At 28.7% G+C, this 19,067-nt stretch overlaps 2 protein-coding genes and 1 non-coding gene across 3 annotated transcripts; 1 reads left to right on the forward strand and 2 right to left on the reverse strand.

Moving 5' to 3' along the window:
* Nucleotides 1-214: 214 nt before the first annotated feature.
* On the reverse strand, nt 215-288 carry TRNAN-GUU (transfer RNA asparagine (anticodon GUU)). The gene has a single exon. It is a non-coding gene; the product is annotated as a tRNA-Asn (tRNA).
* An 8,513-nt stretch (nt 289-8,801) lies between these two features.
* LOC103485258 (protein NODULATION SIGNALING PATHWAY 2-like) lies at nt 8,802-10,388 on the forward strand. The gene has a single exon (XM_008442797.3). It carries the CDS (start codon nt 8,847-8,849, stop codon nt 10,365-10,367), a length of 1,521 nt encoding a protein of 506 aa, XP_008441019.2. The 5' UTR covers nt 8,802-8,846; the 3' UTR covers nt 10,368-10,388.
* A 2,272-nt stretch (nt 10,389-12,660) lies between these two features.
* Nucleotides 12,661-18,924, reverse strand: LOC103485259 (uncharacterized). Its single transcript, XM_008442799.3, has 7 exons — nt 18,496-18,924; nt 17,740-17,953; nt 16,330-16,496; nt 15,275-15,399; nt 14,279-14,342; nt 14,014-14,062; nt 12,661-13,169 (listed from the first exon to the last, which is right to left on the reverse strand). Exons 1-7 carry the CDS (start codon nt 18,667-18,669, stop codon nt 13,090-13,092), a joined length of 873 nt encoding a protein of 290 aa, XP_008441021.1. The 5' UTR covers nt 18,670-18,924; the 3' UTR covers nt 12,661-13,089.
* Between the last annotated feature and the right edge of the window lie 143 nt (nt 18,925-19,067).

A 19,067-nucleotide genomic window follows, 5' to 3' on the forward strand; every position in this document is an offset into this window, starting at 1 on the left:
AAAGCAGCCTAGCCCAGAGTAGAACACTAAGTACTATTTGTTGTTTTCATATCACAATTATATTGTGAGAAAAGGTTACTATGTATTTTAAGTTTTTCTACAAGTGAAGTTGAATATACAAATTTACCAAATATTTCAAAGGTTGAAGAATGACTAAAAAAGAAAAGGATCAAAGTAGAGGTAGAGCAAAAAAGCCTAAGCAGCACATGGAAAACGCTAGAAGGAGGGCTTGAACCTCCGACCTTGTGGTTAACAGCCACACGCTCTAACCAACTGAGCTATTCCAGCTTCTTGTTTCAAGATCAAACATATAATTATATTATTTAAGAATTAAGAATGAAATTAATTAAGATTGCAAAAGGGGATTATGGAGAATCATATTGGACTAAACACACAAACATCCCTAATAAGAAGGGATTTATTAAAAATTAATATTTTATTCAAATAGTTAAATAAGTTTAAAATAGCAAGAGTCAATGTACGGACTTCATTAACATGTTTTTAACATTTGAATTATTAGTATAAAATAGAATATTAGTTATTAATCAATACACCATTTTTATTAATCAATACCATTGTCCAATCCAAACTTTATTTATGTGTGTTAATATAATATTTAATAATACCAAACATCTTAAAAATAAGGTAAAAATATTCATATATTTTGGAGTTTAATTATTTCATTAATCACTCAAAATTAATCACTAATAATAATAATAATAATAATAATAATAATAATAATAATAATATTCATGCATGAAAAATACAATTATAGGAATATATTTCTAAAATTATTTACCTTAAAAATGTTAATAGATAATAAAAAAAATTATGAAAAAAATTCAATATAGAGATAAGATTTAAGATGCATTGAGAGTAGAAAGAATAAAATTATAAAAACTAAAATAATATTAGTTTTAAACAAAAATAATATAAAATGGGAACATCAGTAGGGAAAAAGCCTTAATTTGGTTTTTAATTAAGTTTCCTTTCTTTCCATTGGCTAAATAAAAGAAATAGTTGTAAATGAGAATCTGCCGATGGGACACGTCATATAACGTCTCCATTAAATTAAAATAATAACAATAATAACAAAAGATTTATGTTAAAAAATTGTGAAGGCTTATGTAATGTAATGTATAGAATAAATAAAATAATGGCATATACTTGGAATTACAATATGATTCGTTTATTTATTACATCATAAGATGGAGACAACACCACAAAAAGCACCAATACATTTGGAGACCCCTTTTCTTTAAGCCTAACGAAGACATCCAATGAGACAAATATATTCTTTTTTTTTTTTTTTTCAAAAGAAAGAAAAAAATGATGGAAGGTTGGAAACCAATTGGAGTTATATTTTAATTAAAAAACGCGACAAATATACTCGAGTTGCACTTATTTTTTAGTCTAGTTTAAGATTTAAATATTTTTGAAAATGTCATGTGGCAAATTGTGGTTCGTTTAAGTATTTTTTTATATAGATAGAAAAGTTTACAAAAACATAAAATCTCTTTGTAACTGACTCCACTATTATGTTTACGATATCATAGAACTTAATTAATTGATGAACGTTGTACTGTCATTTACTTCATTATTATTATTATTATTAAGGGAAGAACAACGATACAAATACAAAAAGGTTCAGTCTAAATTATTGGATATTTCAAGTTATAATAGTGTATTTTTTGGATTGTACTTCTTAATATCTATCTGGAATTCAATGACGTACTAGAATCTAGATACGTATGATCTATAATGAACAATTATACAAAAACAAAAAGATTGAAACTCAATTAAAAGAACAAAGAGTAGTTGTTGAACTACAAAGTAAGTCACATTCTAGATGAACACATATTATTAATATTACCCACGAACAATAAAGATGAACACATTCTATTTTTTTCTCTCCATTTTTAATTTTATTAGTGTAGTTTTAGTTAGAACAAAAATTGCTAATATTTTTAATTAGACTTGAAAGCTAATAGTTATAAAGAAAATTTAGCTTGAAAGAATTTATTTAGGATTATTTATGGGTATAATTAAAGAATAATGGTATGCTAAACTTTGGAAAATTTTACAAAAATTTGAAAATCATAAGAAAGAAATATTTATAAAGAATGGGAGTTATAAAGGGATGATTGTTTTGGAAGCATATTGGAGTTAACATCCATATATATAATTAATTATGAAATATAATTAAAAAAGAATGGGTTTTATTAATTTAATTATGAAGATTAATATTTAAGATTAAAGTTGTGATGTAGTTGTGTTGGTTGGTGGTATACTTGGCCTTTAATTTCTCACCTACCTATATAGTTGTTAATTAAGTCAGTACATTCCAATTATATTCTCTCTTTCTTTAACCAACTCTATTACACTCTAATTACAACAATTATTGGAAGAAAACTTAGGGTTTTGACTTTTTTTTTCTTATTAGATATATGTTTCGTATAGATGAAATTAATATAAGGTATTATCTTAATGTAAACACCACCACAAATTAAATTTACTTTCTAAGACACAATTGTTTAAAAATTAAAAATAATGCTTTTATCTAATTATTCTCAACTTTTGTTTTAGGTTAAACATACAAGGTTATAAATATTCTTTAAATTTGAAAAGGTAAAAAAAAATGTGGATAAAGTAGGAATAAAAATGAGGATAATTAAAGTTTTTCTTAATTAAAATGATAATTAAAGTTTCTTAATTTACACTCTATATCAAGAGCTAGAATCTTTGAAAAATATTTTTGGACAAATATGTCCTTTCAAATTTTATTTAATTACAGTTATACTATTTAAATATAATGGAATGTGAAACTTGATTTTCTAAACAAAATGAACAAATAAACAGAATTAACTTTTGTATAACAAGTAATTATTATTTCCATAATTACTAGGGTCTAAAATGGGAGTTTATTATAGTTTTTGAATGGAAAATGTGAGTTACAAAACTTTATTTAACAATGAACAGTTACAAAATTAATTTTTCATAACTATGGTTTTTAGAAATAAAGCCAATTGAAGTTCTTATTGGTGCATGGTATAAAATGGGAATACTTTCATGCACAATCGCCAATGTATGAGTCTCATTTCTTAGTTTAATCACATCTAGTCTCTTCTAAAATAATAATAATAGTAATCTTTGCTCTTCTGTTATAATAATCTCTATGTGAAGGATCAACTTAATTATCATGCACATCATCACAAGCCAATTGGTCTCTACCGATTAAACACATATCTTTATGGAGAAGCGGATGTTTGAGAGGCAAAATAGGGTTTTTAGAGGTTGCTAAGAGAGTTTTCTAACTTTGACTAATTTTTTTATTATATTGTCTTTATATAATGGAAAAAATATTGGAAGACGATTGAGAAACCAAATATTATATGTACTTGAGAGCAAGGGATTTCGGGTTCAATCTTTCTACTCTTAATTTGTACTAAAAAGTGAGATCAAATATTATGTAGAGTAATAATATGAAATAAGCTCACTAAATAAAGACGGTAGATGTGAAAGAAAAATAAACATTGAGAATGATAATGAAAAATAATATTTGAAAAACAATCGCTCTCTATTTAATTTTATTTTTATAAGCTATACTTTAGTTTGATAAATTATCAAATCCTCTCGTAGTAAAAGAAAGAAAGTATGGTTCGAGAAAGCAACAATGATTTGCATAATTTCATAGTTTTCTTTCTCTCATTTTATTTTTGTCTAAAAAGATCAAACACTTGAATTCACTTAATTAGCCACAAAATTCAATCTAGGTTTTTATATTCTCTATAAATTATTTACTAATTGTAATTTTAAATTTAAGATTACGTTTAATAATTCTTTTTGACAAAAGTATATATATATATATATTAAAAGTAACAATGTTGAAAAAAAATACTTTAGGCCAATTTTAGTCTCTCAATATTTAATCGATGCCAAATATATCCTCTCTTCAGGACACCCAATCAATAATTGTATCGATCATAATGGATTTATTCTATCAACTTTAATTTTAGTCGTAATTATTTGAAATTTAGAGACAAATCATTAAATAAAATAACTGTTATTATGCTTATTATTCTTATTAATGCTATATATTAAAATCGTTGCATTTTTAATATTATATATTAAAAGTTACATATAAAAGTAATTTATAAATTTATTTGAATGTATTATTAATAATTAAAAAGTGTAACGAACAGAAAAGCATACTCATATACATTTTTTTTCTAAATAAATAAATAAATTAATCATTCGACCAACTAAATAGATTATAACTAAATAATGTATTTATTTTAATCAATTATTACGTGAAATCAATAATATTATTTTTGTTTACATTTTTTCAAAGTTCAAGGACGAAAACCTTCTTAATTTTTGGAATTCTTAAGAAGTAATCAATATGTCCCACTCTCAAATCTCATATAATAAATTCTAATATCAAAATAGTTGATTAAATGAGTTACCTCACATATCTATACTTTAGAAACATGTAAACTTTCAAATAAAAATATGTCAAATATTATTTTAATTAATATTTTTTTTAGTTTAGTCATCATCAAATAAGTTGATGATAAACGTAGTTCTTAATTACTATATAAAAACTTTTAATTTAATTAGTTCCTTAAATTAAATATATGTTTTTAATAATTTTCAAATTTTGAAAACTGCATTGAAAATGTTAAGACCACTTTATATAGATTTAATGTTCAAATACTTAGTGAATTGGTGGATACTCGAAGAGAAAAAGTTATTCAAAATTAACAAAAATAAGAGAGAAGATAAAAGTTTAACAACATCTCCAATTTTAATATTTCTTTGAGGACTAAATGTGTAATTCTATCTATTCAAAAATATACATGCAAATACAATAGTAAATAATAAAAAGTACGTAGAAAAAGATAAAAAATAAAGTTATTCGATAGACGATAAACTTCAGTAGTGTTTCTTTACTATTGAAGTTGAGTTATTCAAGCCGTCAGAAAACCAAAGAATCTAATATATTTTTTTTAACTTTAAAAAAATGTTTGTCTTATATCTATTAAAACTTCACGAATTCAACAAGTCGTTTAGTTTTGTGTCCCAAACTTCTAATTTTTCAAATTTGTATCTAATATAATATATATAGATACTTGACTTATTTAATATATACGCTTTCCTCTAAAATGTACATGCATGTATTGAACACAAAATTACGCTTTTAGAGCTTTCATTAGATATAAGACTCAAATTTTATTCTAATAGTTTGATAATCAATTAATTTTTTTAATTTAAAAAATTGAATGATATGTTATAAATCCTACTAGATACAAAATTGAATTTTAAAGGATTTATTAAAAACACAATGGAGAGTTTGACTCGTTTAGACCAATTTTTTAAAAAGAAAAAAACAATAGTTTAACCTAATTTTTAATATATAGCTGCCTTTGCTTTTAAGGTTCGAAATTAATTTCCTTAATCATGTATTAAGGACCCTTCATTTAAATTAATTTTATTTGCAGTTCACTTTATTCCATATATATATATATATATATATATATATATTCTTCTTATTGAATATTACAGCAAATATACTTTCAATAATTGGATTTCTTATTGGGTTGTTAAGAGTAAAATATATACTTTATATTATTATTGTTTAGTCTATTATTATGTTTAATTTTGACGAATCTGCTTCAAAATCATCGATTAATTAAAAAAATCTTTTTCAAAACTTTGTTCGAATAAAATAGACGTATAAAAAAAATATCAAAAATAATAATACGATTGACATTATGTCTTTTAATGTTGTGTTGTTTATTAAAGTGGTTTAAACTACAATAAACTTTCTACAAGAGTTTTGACGTGTACGTATTTTACATAGATTGTGATTTAAAATATATCAATAGATGTTGCTTGACATCTTTGTTCTAAAAGGTAAGGCCAAACATTGTGTATATCATGTTATTGTAATTAAAACGACAAATTTGTTACATTCATACATAAGAAGAAAAAAATTAAAAGACATTTTTACTTAATTAGACTCTACTTTTGGACGATATTATTGTTATTAAAAGTGATGGATGTATTACTTTTATATATATATATATATATATATATATATATATTTAATTAATTGTTAAAGATATGCATAAAGAGGGGAATTTGGAGTTGTTACAAAATGATGCAATTGATGAACAATGAGGGTATTGGCCAAACCAAAAAAGGAAACCAAATTGAAGGAATATCCCAAAGATCCCCAAATGTGTTTTCTCCTAAAACCCTATTTTATTGTTTTAAAAAGGTTATATCTTTAGGAAACAAACAGAAGTGATTTGTCCATTTCTATCTTGTTTGCAATGATAGAGAAAGATAATTCCCCTCTTTTGTTTCTTTTGAAGTCTTCACTTAGTAATTATATTTCTTTAATTTTCATTCTTTTATTTTATTTTTGGGCCCTTACCAATTTTATTTTAAGAACAAATGTTGAAAAAAAAAATAAATAAAAGAAAGATAGAATATATAGTTGTAATATATGCAACTATCACAATATAATAAGCTATTTGTTTTTTAAAATTTTATATAGAAGGGATCAAGTAAACTCTATTGAGTCATTATGTGATAAACATATAAGAAAATAGCAAGTGATATAGCTCATAGCTTAATAATAATTTCATCTCACTTCTTTTCTTATTGTAATTCATGCAAGCTAACATATGTATTTAAAACAAAATAAATGTATAAATTATTGGGTATTAGAGAAAATGTTATTGTTTTGCAAAGTATTTCTTTTTTTTTTTTTTAAAAAAATAGATATTTCCTTTTTCTTGTCGATCATTTTAATGAATTTCTTGGGATGTAAATTAACAATTCTGAGATAGATCAATCGAAACATTGACTTTGTGATATGGGTAGTTGTTGGATGAACTTTTTTTGACAAATAAAAAATTATCATAACGTTCATCAAATAAAAATTTGGACCACGAAATTTAATTTAATATTAAGATTTAAGTTAAAGTCTAATTGAGGCAAAAAAAAAATTGGCTTAATTTAGCCCAAATTCATGTAGATGAGTTCAAGGGTCAAGTTTATCTAACGAACTAAGCTCAAACCCAATTAGAGAGTGTAGAGAGAATTCTCCCAACAACAGATAGATTATGTAGTTTTGGAAGATTGAACCATGTTTTTTAGAACTCAAGTTCTTTGGAGATACAAATATTCTTCCAAAACTTCAACTTCAACTTCAAAAATATCAAACTTTACACTTCCATACATCAAACATACACATTAATCGAGAGAGAATCAAATATAAAAGATCGAACTAAATTGCATCAAACAAAGTATAATAAACAAAAATTCAACTATAAGACACACATATTTCGAAAATCTCTTCCAAACAGGAATAACTAAACCTTTTATTTGCTGAAATTTGGGCACATCTTACCAAATGCATTTATAAAAAATTATGGTTGAATTATTTTGTTAAAGAAAAATGTGATGGATGGCATATTCCTATTGGATGAAATGATTCACCCATAATTAAATGAATGTTTTAAGTTTAATCTAAAAATTATAGATTAATTATTTATAAATAATTATAAATGAATTGTTTTGTTGAAAAAAGAAAAAGAAAAAGAAAAAGAAAAAGAAAAGGTGAAAGAAGGCATATTCCTATTGAACACAATATGATTAATCCATAATTAAATGATGTTTTAAGTTTAATTTAATCAACAAAGATGATAATGTCTGACACTGCAATTGTCTTCTCTTTTTAATAATGTTATTGAGATTTAAGTTTAATTTTTCTTTTCTTTTTCCCTTCTTTGTGAAGGATATTTAAAAAGGCCAATTTGGCTTACAATCAATTATTTGATCCAATAGGATACAGATGAAGAACCTAACAACTATGTGAAAGCAGCTGACACAAATTCAAGTTTTTTGATTATTGAAAAGAAAATAAAACAAAAACCAATATAATATGTTGAAATTTGAAATATGAAAAGTATTATTTTATTAAAAAATGTTTCCACAAACAAAACAAAAGAAAGTCAGGTTAATTATTGTTGAACTAAGTTCATTTTTCAAATATTTTACATAATTAATAAATTCACTAACTTGATAGTTTAGATATAATAATTTTAAAGATTTTGAAAATGACTTGAAATTTAATTAAGTTTCGAAACAAGTGGAATAGTCATATTTTATTCAATCTATATAATCATTATTTCTTTTAGTTTTGATAGAGTGCATTTAGCTCGCTAACTTGAAGAGTGTGTTGACGTTTACAACTTCTTTAGTACAATTAATATGGTTTTTTCGCCATGTTTTTCGAGGTGGAGAACATGCTATTACAGTTATGAAAAAGTTAATTAGACTGTGGTTTAGGGTTTGTTTCTTCAATTTGCTTAAAAGACCATTTTGTTTATAGATAGATGTGAGTATACATTAATAGAAGGTTATATGTTCATAGACACTCAATATTTAAACAAACATCACACTAATGTTATAATTAAACCAGTATTATTATTATTATTATTACTTATAATTTGCAATGATTCACAGTAGATTCCGCCATCCACAGGATTCAAATCAATATAAAATAAGAAGGTTGGAATCTTTAGATACATTTAAATCAATAATTTAAACACTTGGGGATCATAATTATATCAATTATTTCTAACTTAAATATTTAATTATAACTTAACACAAGACTTTATTTTGAGTGCTTATGTCATCTTCACCATTCATTACAAAATCAAATCACACTTAGCTCATATATATATATATCACTCACAAAGAGCAAAAGTTGAACGGCAATTTGTGTCTTAATTTTCCCCTTCAATTTCATTCATAAAGTTCAAAACTTTATGAACACAATGGAATTTGAATCCATGGAGTTCTTCACCAATTACAATTACTTTTCATCACCTGAAGCTTTTTTCCATACCCATGAAGGAAATTCTTGCTCTTCTCTCTCGGAAAATTCCTCCCCAAATTCCTTTCAAGAAGGAAGCTTCTTGGAATATGATGATCAGAGTTTTCTTCAATTTGATCCAATCAATTACAACCCTGAAGATCTCCTCGCAGTTACCTCTATAGATCCTCAAAACAATCAAGAGTTGAGCGATCATTCAGGACATGTAGATGAAGAAGATCATGAAGAAGAACAAGACAAGTCCAATAATATCATTTTCAAAGGAATTCAAGCAGAGTTAATGGAAGAAGAGAGCTTAACAGATCTATTACTAGCAGCAGCTGAAGCAATTGAAGCACAAAATCATCTCCTTGTTTCAAATTTGATTGAAAAGCTCAAGAATTTACTTTTATATGATATGGGCTCATCTTCATTCAATCAATTAGCTTGGTTTTTCACTCAAGGACTCCATTACAAGACTGTTGATAATAATATTCTAGCAGCTCATCATCAAATCCAGATTAATAATTATAACTCCATGTCAGCTTTTCAAATGCTTCAACAGCTTTCTCCTTATATAAAGTTTGCTCATTTCACAGCCAATCAAGCAATTCTTGAAGCAGCAGAAGGGGAAAGGATGATTCATATTATAGATTTTGATATCATGGAAGGAATTCAATGGCCACCATTAATGGCAGATCTTGCAGCTAAGGAACATGTTTGTTCTTTGAGATTAACAGCCATTGTACAAGACAATGAAAATGAGAGGAAGATTATTGAGCAAACAGGGAGGAGATTAAGTGAATTTGCTAAATCAGTCAACCTCCCTTTCATATTTGATCAAATAGGGATTGAAAAAGCAGACAAGTTTGAAGAAATTCAAGTGATGGGTGAGACAGTAATTGCCAATTGTAGTGGCATTTTTCACCATATTTTAAGCTATGAAAACTTATCAAAGTTTGGAACTTTCCTAGATGGGGTTTCTAAACTTTCACCTAAATGTGTAGTTTTAGTTGAAGAAGAGCTTTTCAATGTCACCAAACAGCTTGGACTTGGAGGGCCTCAACCAATAATGTCATTTGTGGAGTTTTTCTTTGAAGCTTTTCACCATTTCTCTGCTCTTTCAGATTCACTTTTGAGATGTTTTTCTGGGGTTTATGAAAATGGATTCAAACAAGTGATGGATGAGTTTTTGGGGACAAGAATTTTGGACTCTGTTACTCAATTCCCTTGTGATAAAACTCATGTGTCGTGGGGAAGTGGTTTTGATCATTTGAAAGGCTACAAGAAAATCCCTTTTAGTTCTTTCAATTGCTCTCAAGCTAAGTATTTGATTAGTCTTTTTAGAGGAGATTTTTGGGTGCAACATGAGAAATGCAGCTTGAGTTTGTGTTGGAAATCAAGGCCTTTGTGTACAGCTACAATTTGGGTTCCATGTGTGGAAAGTTGGACCAAAAATATGAGGCAAATTTGATGAGTTTTACTAAGAAAAGAAGTATTTACCATTTGATTCTTTTGTTCAATATTGCTGTATATATATCATATATATGAAAAGGTTTATTATATCGTTAGCGATTGAGTTTTGATTTAGATCTCTCCCCATAGCCATTCATGCCTATTTGGTTTTTCATAATTGGATGTTTGTTTTTTCACCATTTTCTTTTGTGGTTTTTCATATTATTTATGTAAATATTTGAGTCATTATTCAAATAAAAAAAAAACAAGATTTTATAATATATTTTTGAGACGGTAGACAATAAAACGTAAACGATAGAACATACAAACAAATAGATAAAAGTGGTTTTTACGTACATAATTTTCAAAAACGGCCTAAACCCAATTGAATTGGTTGGGAGTTGGCTAATAATCGTTCTTCCCAACATATATCCGTACAAAAAGAAATTACGATAAGATAATTATGAATAATATAGACCAATTCAATATTTATTTAATCTTAATTAAGAGAAAAAAAGAAAAAAATAAATCAGAAATTAACAAGTAATAAAAAACATGAGATTGTTCTTCTATCACTTCAGTTGCCGTCTAAAATAGAAGAATTTTCGATAATGAACAAACAAAATGGAACTTTTTTTCTTGGATATATAATGGACCACCACAAATAAATAAATAAGAAAAAAGAATCTATTTTATTTCCAATTTTAAGACAAAAAAAAAAAAAAAAAAGATGTAAAATACATTGTTATCTTGGAGCAAAATGTTATGGACATTATACAAATTGACAAATTTAATCTTTGTTGTGTGTTGGGTCCTTGTTTCTTAGGTTTCTTCGCTTATTGATGTCTATGTTTTGGTTTTTTTGGTTTTTTTTAATTTTAATTTTATATGCTTATGAATGATAAGTTGATAACAATGGCAGCTGCTCTTTGGTTGACTTGAGTTACTTGAAAGTCAAAAGCTTTTATTTTTCATTTGAAAACTTTTGTTTAATTTGGAGATTAAACATTGTTTTATTATTGTTGATTTTAACCCTTTAACTGCTGTTCTTTTTTTAATGTATGTCAATATCATAACATGCCAACATAGTATGAAATTAATATCAAATAATTAATCCCTAAGCTTTGTAAGTCTTATTCTTCTTCGCTTCATCATCTTTTTTCATGTCAATATTTATATGTTTTTACGTCTTCTTACTATGTTGTATACTTCTAAACTTATCTTATTGGTCGCATATTAAAAATTTTATTGAGTGATGGTTTAAGTTTTATAAATTACGTACTTTAATCGAACTCTGGTAAATATTGTCTTAAATATAATATTTAAAAAAAGATCCCATTGAAATGAGAGATATTTCTAAGACTTAAAAGAATTGATAGTTACCACCTTTATTAACAAGGTGTAAATTCTTTCTTAGTTATTCAATTATAGGTAGTTGGCTTTCAAATTAAACACGCTTAATTTCGATTAATTATATATTAAGTGACTTCCTAAAAGTTTTCCTAAAAACATGTGAGTGAGAACAAAATATCCCAAAAGAGTGTTTTAAAAGAATGTTGTAGGGGGCCATAAGATATTGAATCCTACCTCGATAATACAATAATGTTTTTCTCCGACCAAGAAATTAGAGATTCAAATCTCTCTTCCACGTGATATTATTAAAGTTATTTTTATATATAAATTAGAAGTTTCACATACATAGTTTTTATCCATTCTAAAAGAATTGTCAAATTGTTATCTCATTAGAAAATCATTACATGATTATATTTAGGAACTTGAGGATTTGTTTAGGCATTTCTCAACACATTGAATTTCAAACTCAACTCTTTAGTGATAGCAATCTGTTTTATTATTATTATTATTATTATTATTGTTTAAGAAATACATTAGAACAATCAAGAACTTAATTTTTTTTTTTTAAAGTTTTATTTAAGAAAAGAACACAACTTTAAAATAATCCCCAAAACTCATGGAGACATCAACAAAGGAGAAGAAGGAAAATATACTACAAGTTGAGGGTCGTGGACGTGTACTAACTACTACATTTCCTTTTTTTTTTTGAAAGAGACATCCAACGGCAGAAAATTGATGCTATTCATACATTTGATTACATTAAATTATAAATTTAATTTCGAACTTTAAATGTGTGTTTATTCAGTTTTAGAACTTTTAAAAGTATTTGATTAATCTTTACATTTTCAATTTTGTATAACAAGTTCTTAGCATGTTTGTTTGGTAATATGGAAACATAAATTTAAAAATAATGATCCAATGAAGCCAAAGTCGCATATATCACATTTTCAAATACAGAATTCATACAAAAATTAGAGTTCAATCTATATTCATATTCAACCATTATACTCTACCCCAAGTATTTCATTTAACAAAAATAGATGAGGTAAAGTTGAAACTTCTACAATAACTTTTATGACCATGGTTCATGATCATTTGATTCCTTATAGAAATTTATGACTAATACTAGTTTTGTTCAACATCTATTCATACGAAGCTTCTGACAAACAAAAATAATACAAAACTAAATCAAGCAAATGAAAGGGTAGAAGAGAATCGGTGAAGGCACCTCATTGATACTGAACTCTATGAATAAATTGGATTCAGTAGGAGGGTAAGAAGTAAAACCTTCTCTAAAAATTCTATGGATATTATTTAGGTAAGTTGCTAATAAAATGACTTCTTTTTCCTTTGAAAGGTAGAACTCAATCATTACCATTCAGCAATTATCACCTTCCATCCTTTGTGCTTGGCTTCCCAGTCTCCAATGGAGTGAACATGAAGTTCCCCGAAAATATTGCTTCTTTGTCTGTCAATTGATCGAAGGCAGATTTCGTCAGCCAGAAATTACACAAGCAGTTGTAGGTTAAGAATTTACAAGAATTATGCCGAAAATGTTAAACCCATCGCACTTGACCAATGACCACAACAGAATTTCCAAAGCCAAGACGATAATGATAAATAGATTCTGTGATCTAGCTTAATCAGTAACTATTTTATAGTTTTTCATTTGAATAGTTAAATGTTCAAGTTAGAAGTTAGGCTTTTTTACCTGGTCATTAGCTTGTAGGTAAACCTATTTAGTGGATAAACAGTGAATTAGTCTTTTGTTATTGGATTTGATTCGTAAATAATTAACATCCCTCTTAGAGATTTTCTCCTTTGAATTTAAGAATAGTGAGGTACAAAAGACTAACGAATCAAGAATAACTAGTTCCTCTAATTTCATAAATAGAAGATCGGGTCCAGGGATTGAACAAAGATGTAGATCAATTGCCCTACTGCATTTGAAGTTGAACAAGTTTATCCATCACTGTTCTTTTTTCTTTAATCATGAACATGAAAGACACAATCCAAAAGAAAAATACTACGGAAATTGGCTCAGATTGAAAGAACAGGACGTTAAACATCTGTGCTTTTTCAATATTCATTCATCCATAAATTCTGAACGATGGGGCAAATAGATCTCCAAAGCTAAAGCAATAAAAAGTCGGCAAGCCAACTTTGCATTCCTTGTAGGGAAAGAGGCTATCAATAAAATAAGCCTTCTTAGGCAAAACAAAGCATCATATTCATCAAGATCATTTAGCAGCTACAGAATATATATGTGCATGTGAGTGCACGTGTGTATACAGTATAAAATTTCAATCTACCTGTCAAGGACAAGCAACTAACTTCACGACGAGTGTACCTAGCCATTGCCTGCATTTACATTAAAAAAAACAAGTTACTGCAAGATTATCTCAAGAATATATCTGACAATCAATAATCTGTAATGGTAAACAACGTTATATATCAGTTATAACTTATAGAAATGCAGTGGATTTGATTCCAAACATTCACTTTTCAGATGGGGATAATCCCAAATATTAATGTTTCTCTAGAATAGGGAATAATCACCGCAACCAGGAAACTTACCTGCACAGCTCGTAATGCAGGAGCACCATTTGGCATGGCTGATCCATCATCAGAATATATGTTCCTGTAAATTTCGACAATCAAATACTGAAATATGAGTACAGAAAAATACAAAGATAATTGAAAACATGAAAATGAGTATAAATAAAGTATTCAAAGAAGATGCAAAATCATATTACTTATTTTCAGTTTAGGAGGTATTTGGATTGTGTTTTATGAACTTTTAAGAAGTTTTCTCAAGAGATAAATTCCTCTTCCAAACTCTGATGGTGAGAGGGTGGTTTACATTCATCCCTTCGTGGGTGCAGTGAAGGGCTCGGCCATGATCCTTTATAGGGAATGACAAGATGCCATCCTTTAAAGCAAGGAAGCCTCTTGTAGCAAACCGGTTGTTTCTAGGCCTTTTAATTTGGGGGGTTTTCGACAAGGAAGTGCTTGTGTCTGACTAGAGCAAAATCATTGCGTTGACTACAGGAAAGTTAATGTTATCATAAGGCTGTTAAATCTTCTTCTATACCTGGCTAGGCATTACCAGAAATATGACCAGAAGCAAGAGTACAACAATGGCAAAGTGGAAGATTGAACCTTCAACTTTTAGGGAAAAAGGTCATGCCAATATCACAGCTCACAGTGGCATGACCAGGAGCAAGAGGAGTTGTTATCTCTTTTAATCTGATAGAGCTCCAGGGATAAAAGTGTATACACGTAGGCACAAGAGGAGGACATACATGAGGTAGTTAGTTAACGTGTGGGCCTGGGAATATTGTTTGTTAGAAAGGAAATAATGACTGTTATAAACAGTGAATGAGTAGGAGAGGAGGAGGTTTCAGGTGACTGAACATTTTAGGCGAGTAAAGACATCCAGAATCCAGACAACTTTTTAAAACTTAAACAATGTGAGAAAGAAACTAGAACTCTAAAATTGCATGAAAAATATATATTTTGCACAACACTTTAAAGGTTATATAAATGGAAAAGGTGAAAAAAAGGCCATACTTCCATATGACGTTGGGCAGCTCATCTTTCCCAGCTTCTGGAAGCATGGCAGAATCGTAAGCAACAATATTTCCGTAAAATATTTTTTCTAAATCTTTCATCCAACGAATCAAAAGCAAATTGACCTGCCAGTGAAAGAGAAGAGTAACATTAATCCTAACATGTAAAGCCTATTTCAGGTAGCATGTATGTATGTGATATAATCAGTCTGCAATGCAATTTTATGATACTCACAAGGTACCATTCCTACAGATCTCAATGTAGTCTTGCAAAAAATCCCATTTCAAATAAGGTATCAAGAAAACTAAACATCTCATCTTTTACTGCCTATGAAGTCTTATTATCAAACTAGACATCATCTCAACAAGTGGCCTCATCTTTTAAGAAAATAATTTAGGAACAGGGAAACCAAAAACAGAAAATAACATTGAAGGAAGAGAGAGAGAGAGGGAGAGAGAACAATGGAAATACAAGCAGAAAAGTTGAAATCACGATATCAAGAAAATCCCCCAGTTTCCTCTCCCTGAGCTAAGCTCCTAGTTCACATTAAAATCTTCTTCATCTCTTCACTGTCCTTTCCACCCATTTTAAAAATTTAAAGACCCATGTATTGACTTGACCTCAAGCTGAGGAAATGATGAATTATCAGAAAAGGCACCAAAACAGCATCACCCAAGTAAACAGAGCCTACGGAAATTAACCATTGTCATTCAAATGAGGTAAGATACTCATAAAAAAATTCTCCCTCCCGTCTTCATTTCCCCTCTCTTCATATATATCAAAACTCACAACAAACAAAACTTACCCACAGCCGAACAAACAAACCTACCAGCAACCGAGCACCAGAAGGTTTATGAAACAATTACTATCTTAATCTTTTAAGATGGATTTTTTAACTTTTTACAATAGACATCATAGAATAAATTAGGTTAATGAATGACAGAGGGGGAATGCCGTACACATATAGACATAATATTTTCATTATAAACATTCAAGTTTTAATGATTAAATCTCAAGAAAAATCATGGACTAAAAAGTGAGTGTGGGTTACAAACCCCAGCTTTAGACACTCTCAGCTCCATATCATGATTGTAAAGTTCATACACATACTGCCCACGTTCAACACCTTCCTTTCCTTCTTCTTTCAAGCGTCGCAGACAAAGCCACATGTGAAGGACAAGCAGAGAAAATGTTGTTTTAAATGTTTTCTCCAAATTGAACACTGCACAATGGGAAGCACAGGAATATCACATAAATTTCAAGCTATTTTTGCAAGCTGTGAACTGAAAATAGTCACAAGTACACTAATAATTTAAATTTAGGCATACGATAAAATAATACAGTAACTATTGTATCTTCATTAGACATAGAAAACAGTTCAGATATTATTTAAGGTCATGTTTCTGAATAATAAAAGACAGTTCAGAGCAAGGCAACCAGCTTGGTTACTATTTCTGGAAAGAAAGTCCTTTTTATATATATATATATATATCTTTTATAGCACAAATAGTCAATATGACTATATATGTTTATGTTTTGATATCTGTGTTTGTTTGAGTCAGCTTACTCTCACTCGACTAATCTCATTAGAAAACTACTCTGACCCTATAACATTTGGGTGTCAAGGAAAATCGTAGGATATTAAATCTTAGGTAAGTAGTTATCATGGATTTTACATTATCCCTCCCCTCTTGGCCCTTTATTTTTACCATCAGACCAACCCATAATTGTTCGCAATGGCTATATATAACCATCTAAATAAGATAAATAGTTAAGTGAATAACAAATATATGGTAATTATAAAGATTAGTGAAGGTAAACACCCAACTTCTATTTTAATCTATCCACAAGTGTCCAAGCCAACTTGCGCACGCTACAAATACTCTCACGAAACAATTATCTAGTTTTCAAGGCAACTCATGTGGTATTAAATCCTAGGTATTTAGCCACCATGCCTTGAGCTCATTCCCTCTAAGCAATTCATTAGTTTCATGGTCCGCATTGACCATTAGGTCAACTCATTCCCCCTAGGCACTCAAGTGTTAACACCAGCTATTATGTGCAGAAGATTTGAATCTCTGTCCATTTAAGCTTGGCTCAAGCTAGTGAATGAGTCTTTCCCGTTCCCAGCATGCTAAAATTGTCCAGGAAAGTTGAGGCATTTAATCCATTGGTTAGGATATGACACATCAGCTAATTGATTCCAAGTAGACATGATGAATGCTCAGCTCCTTGATAAAATTTCTTCAGTGTGAGCATCCATGATCCAATGGATAGCACGCTATTGACAGTTAGCTTCTTGTCACAGATACTTCCTTTTGAATCAGGAGGTATTGTACTAATTCTTTACCATAGTTGTTTGCTAATTCCCAAGTAAATCATGAATAGGGGATAACATATGTTCATGAGCCTACGCACTGAGGGAGAGGTGGAAGGATAGAGCTAAGGGAGAGAGAAAGAGTTACCATCATATATGGCAGGTTTGTCTACTTGTGAAACAATCCGTTGGTATATTACATTTGCAGCTCGAATATGCTTGCTTTGTTTACTATAAAACATCATCATTCTGAGAAAAAGACGCTTAATGCCCTCGTATTGTGGTTCGTCCATTCTCAATGGTGAATCTTTGGGCAAAGCCAGAGAGCAAGGCTTCGACAAAAACATTTTATCCAAATGCACCTGTTTCAACCAATTATTTCATTTTCAGTCATAGGTTAACCAAGCTGCATCAACTAGCCATGCATGTTAAGGACATGAATCCGTGAAAATTCCATTTCACAATATGCTATGTAGGTTCATCAAACATACAGACTCAAGCATAACAGATAAAATGTGAGAAAATATATTAGATTTGTAAAAACAACCGTAACAATCATGACAACCAGATTAACAAATAAATGAATATATACCTCTAAATACTGCATTGTTCTCAAAAAAAAAAAAAAAAAAAAAAAAAAAAAAAAACAGGAAAAACGTAAAATTGACATGGAAAACAACTAGATTTCAAAAACAAACTACCAAAGGAAAAGAAAAACACTGATTTCACGGTGAAAGCAAAATGAAAAACAACTTTTTGAACAACAAAACTAGCTTAAATTGCCAAAATAATGATTAGATCGTCTTCTAATTCAGAAACTAAAAATAACCCACAAATTCAATTGACAAAAAGCAAATATCAAAACTCTTTGGTTGAGCTTAAAATTAGTGACAGAAATACACACCACATGGCCGCCGGATACCCCCTTTTCCGAATGACCGATACTGGGAGCAGCAGCGGCCGCGACTTTAGCGTAACTTCGATGAGGACAAACATGGAGATCTGTACTAAATTTGAAGTTGGTTTGCACTCCAATCCTCGAGAGATGGCGGGTGACCCTGCTCCACTTCGCCAACATTGCTACAGCTACAGCCCTTCGGTTTTTGGGTCAGGAAATTGGGCTTACTAATTACTACGTCTAAAATCACGATTTCTTTTTAGTTTTTTATATTTATAAGTTCACATCATTTTAGTCCAAGCTTTAAATTGTTTCATGTATTCTACTCTACCCTAATTCATAAACTATAAAATTGGACATTTTTCGTATTTTAAAACTTTTTGACTTTTGATGAAAGTGAAGTTGAATGGTAATTGACCTGATGTTTTTCGTTCTAGATAGGTAGATTTAGTATTGCAGTACTTATGAAAAACTTGAGAATAAATGTGTATTATTAATTTATTACTTTTTTGTTTTATTTTGATTATATCCCTTCAAACTTAATTATAATTACAAATATTTATATATATTCTTAAAAA

Source organism: Cucumis melo, chromosome 8 (assembly GCF_025177605.1).
Source record: "Cucumis melo cultivar AY chromosome 8, USDA_Cmelo_AY_1.0, whole genome shotgun sequence".
In the NCBI taxonomy this organism is placed as follows: domain Eukaryota; kingdom Viridiplantae; phylum Streptophyta; class Magnoliopsida; order Cucurbitales; family Cucurbitaceae; genus Cucumis; species Cucumis melo.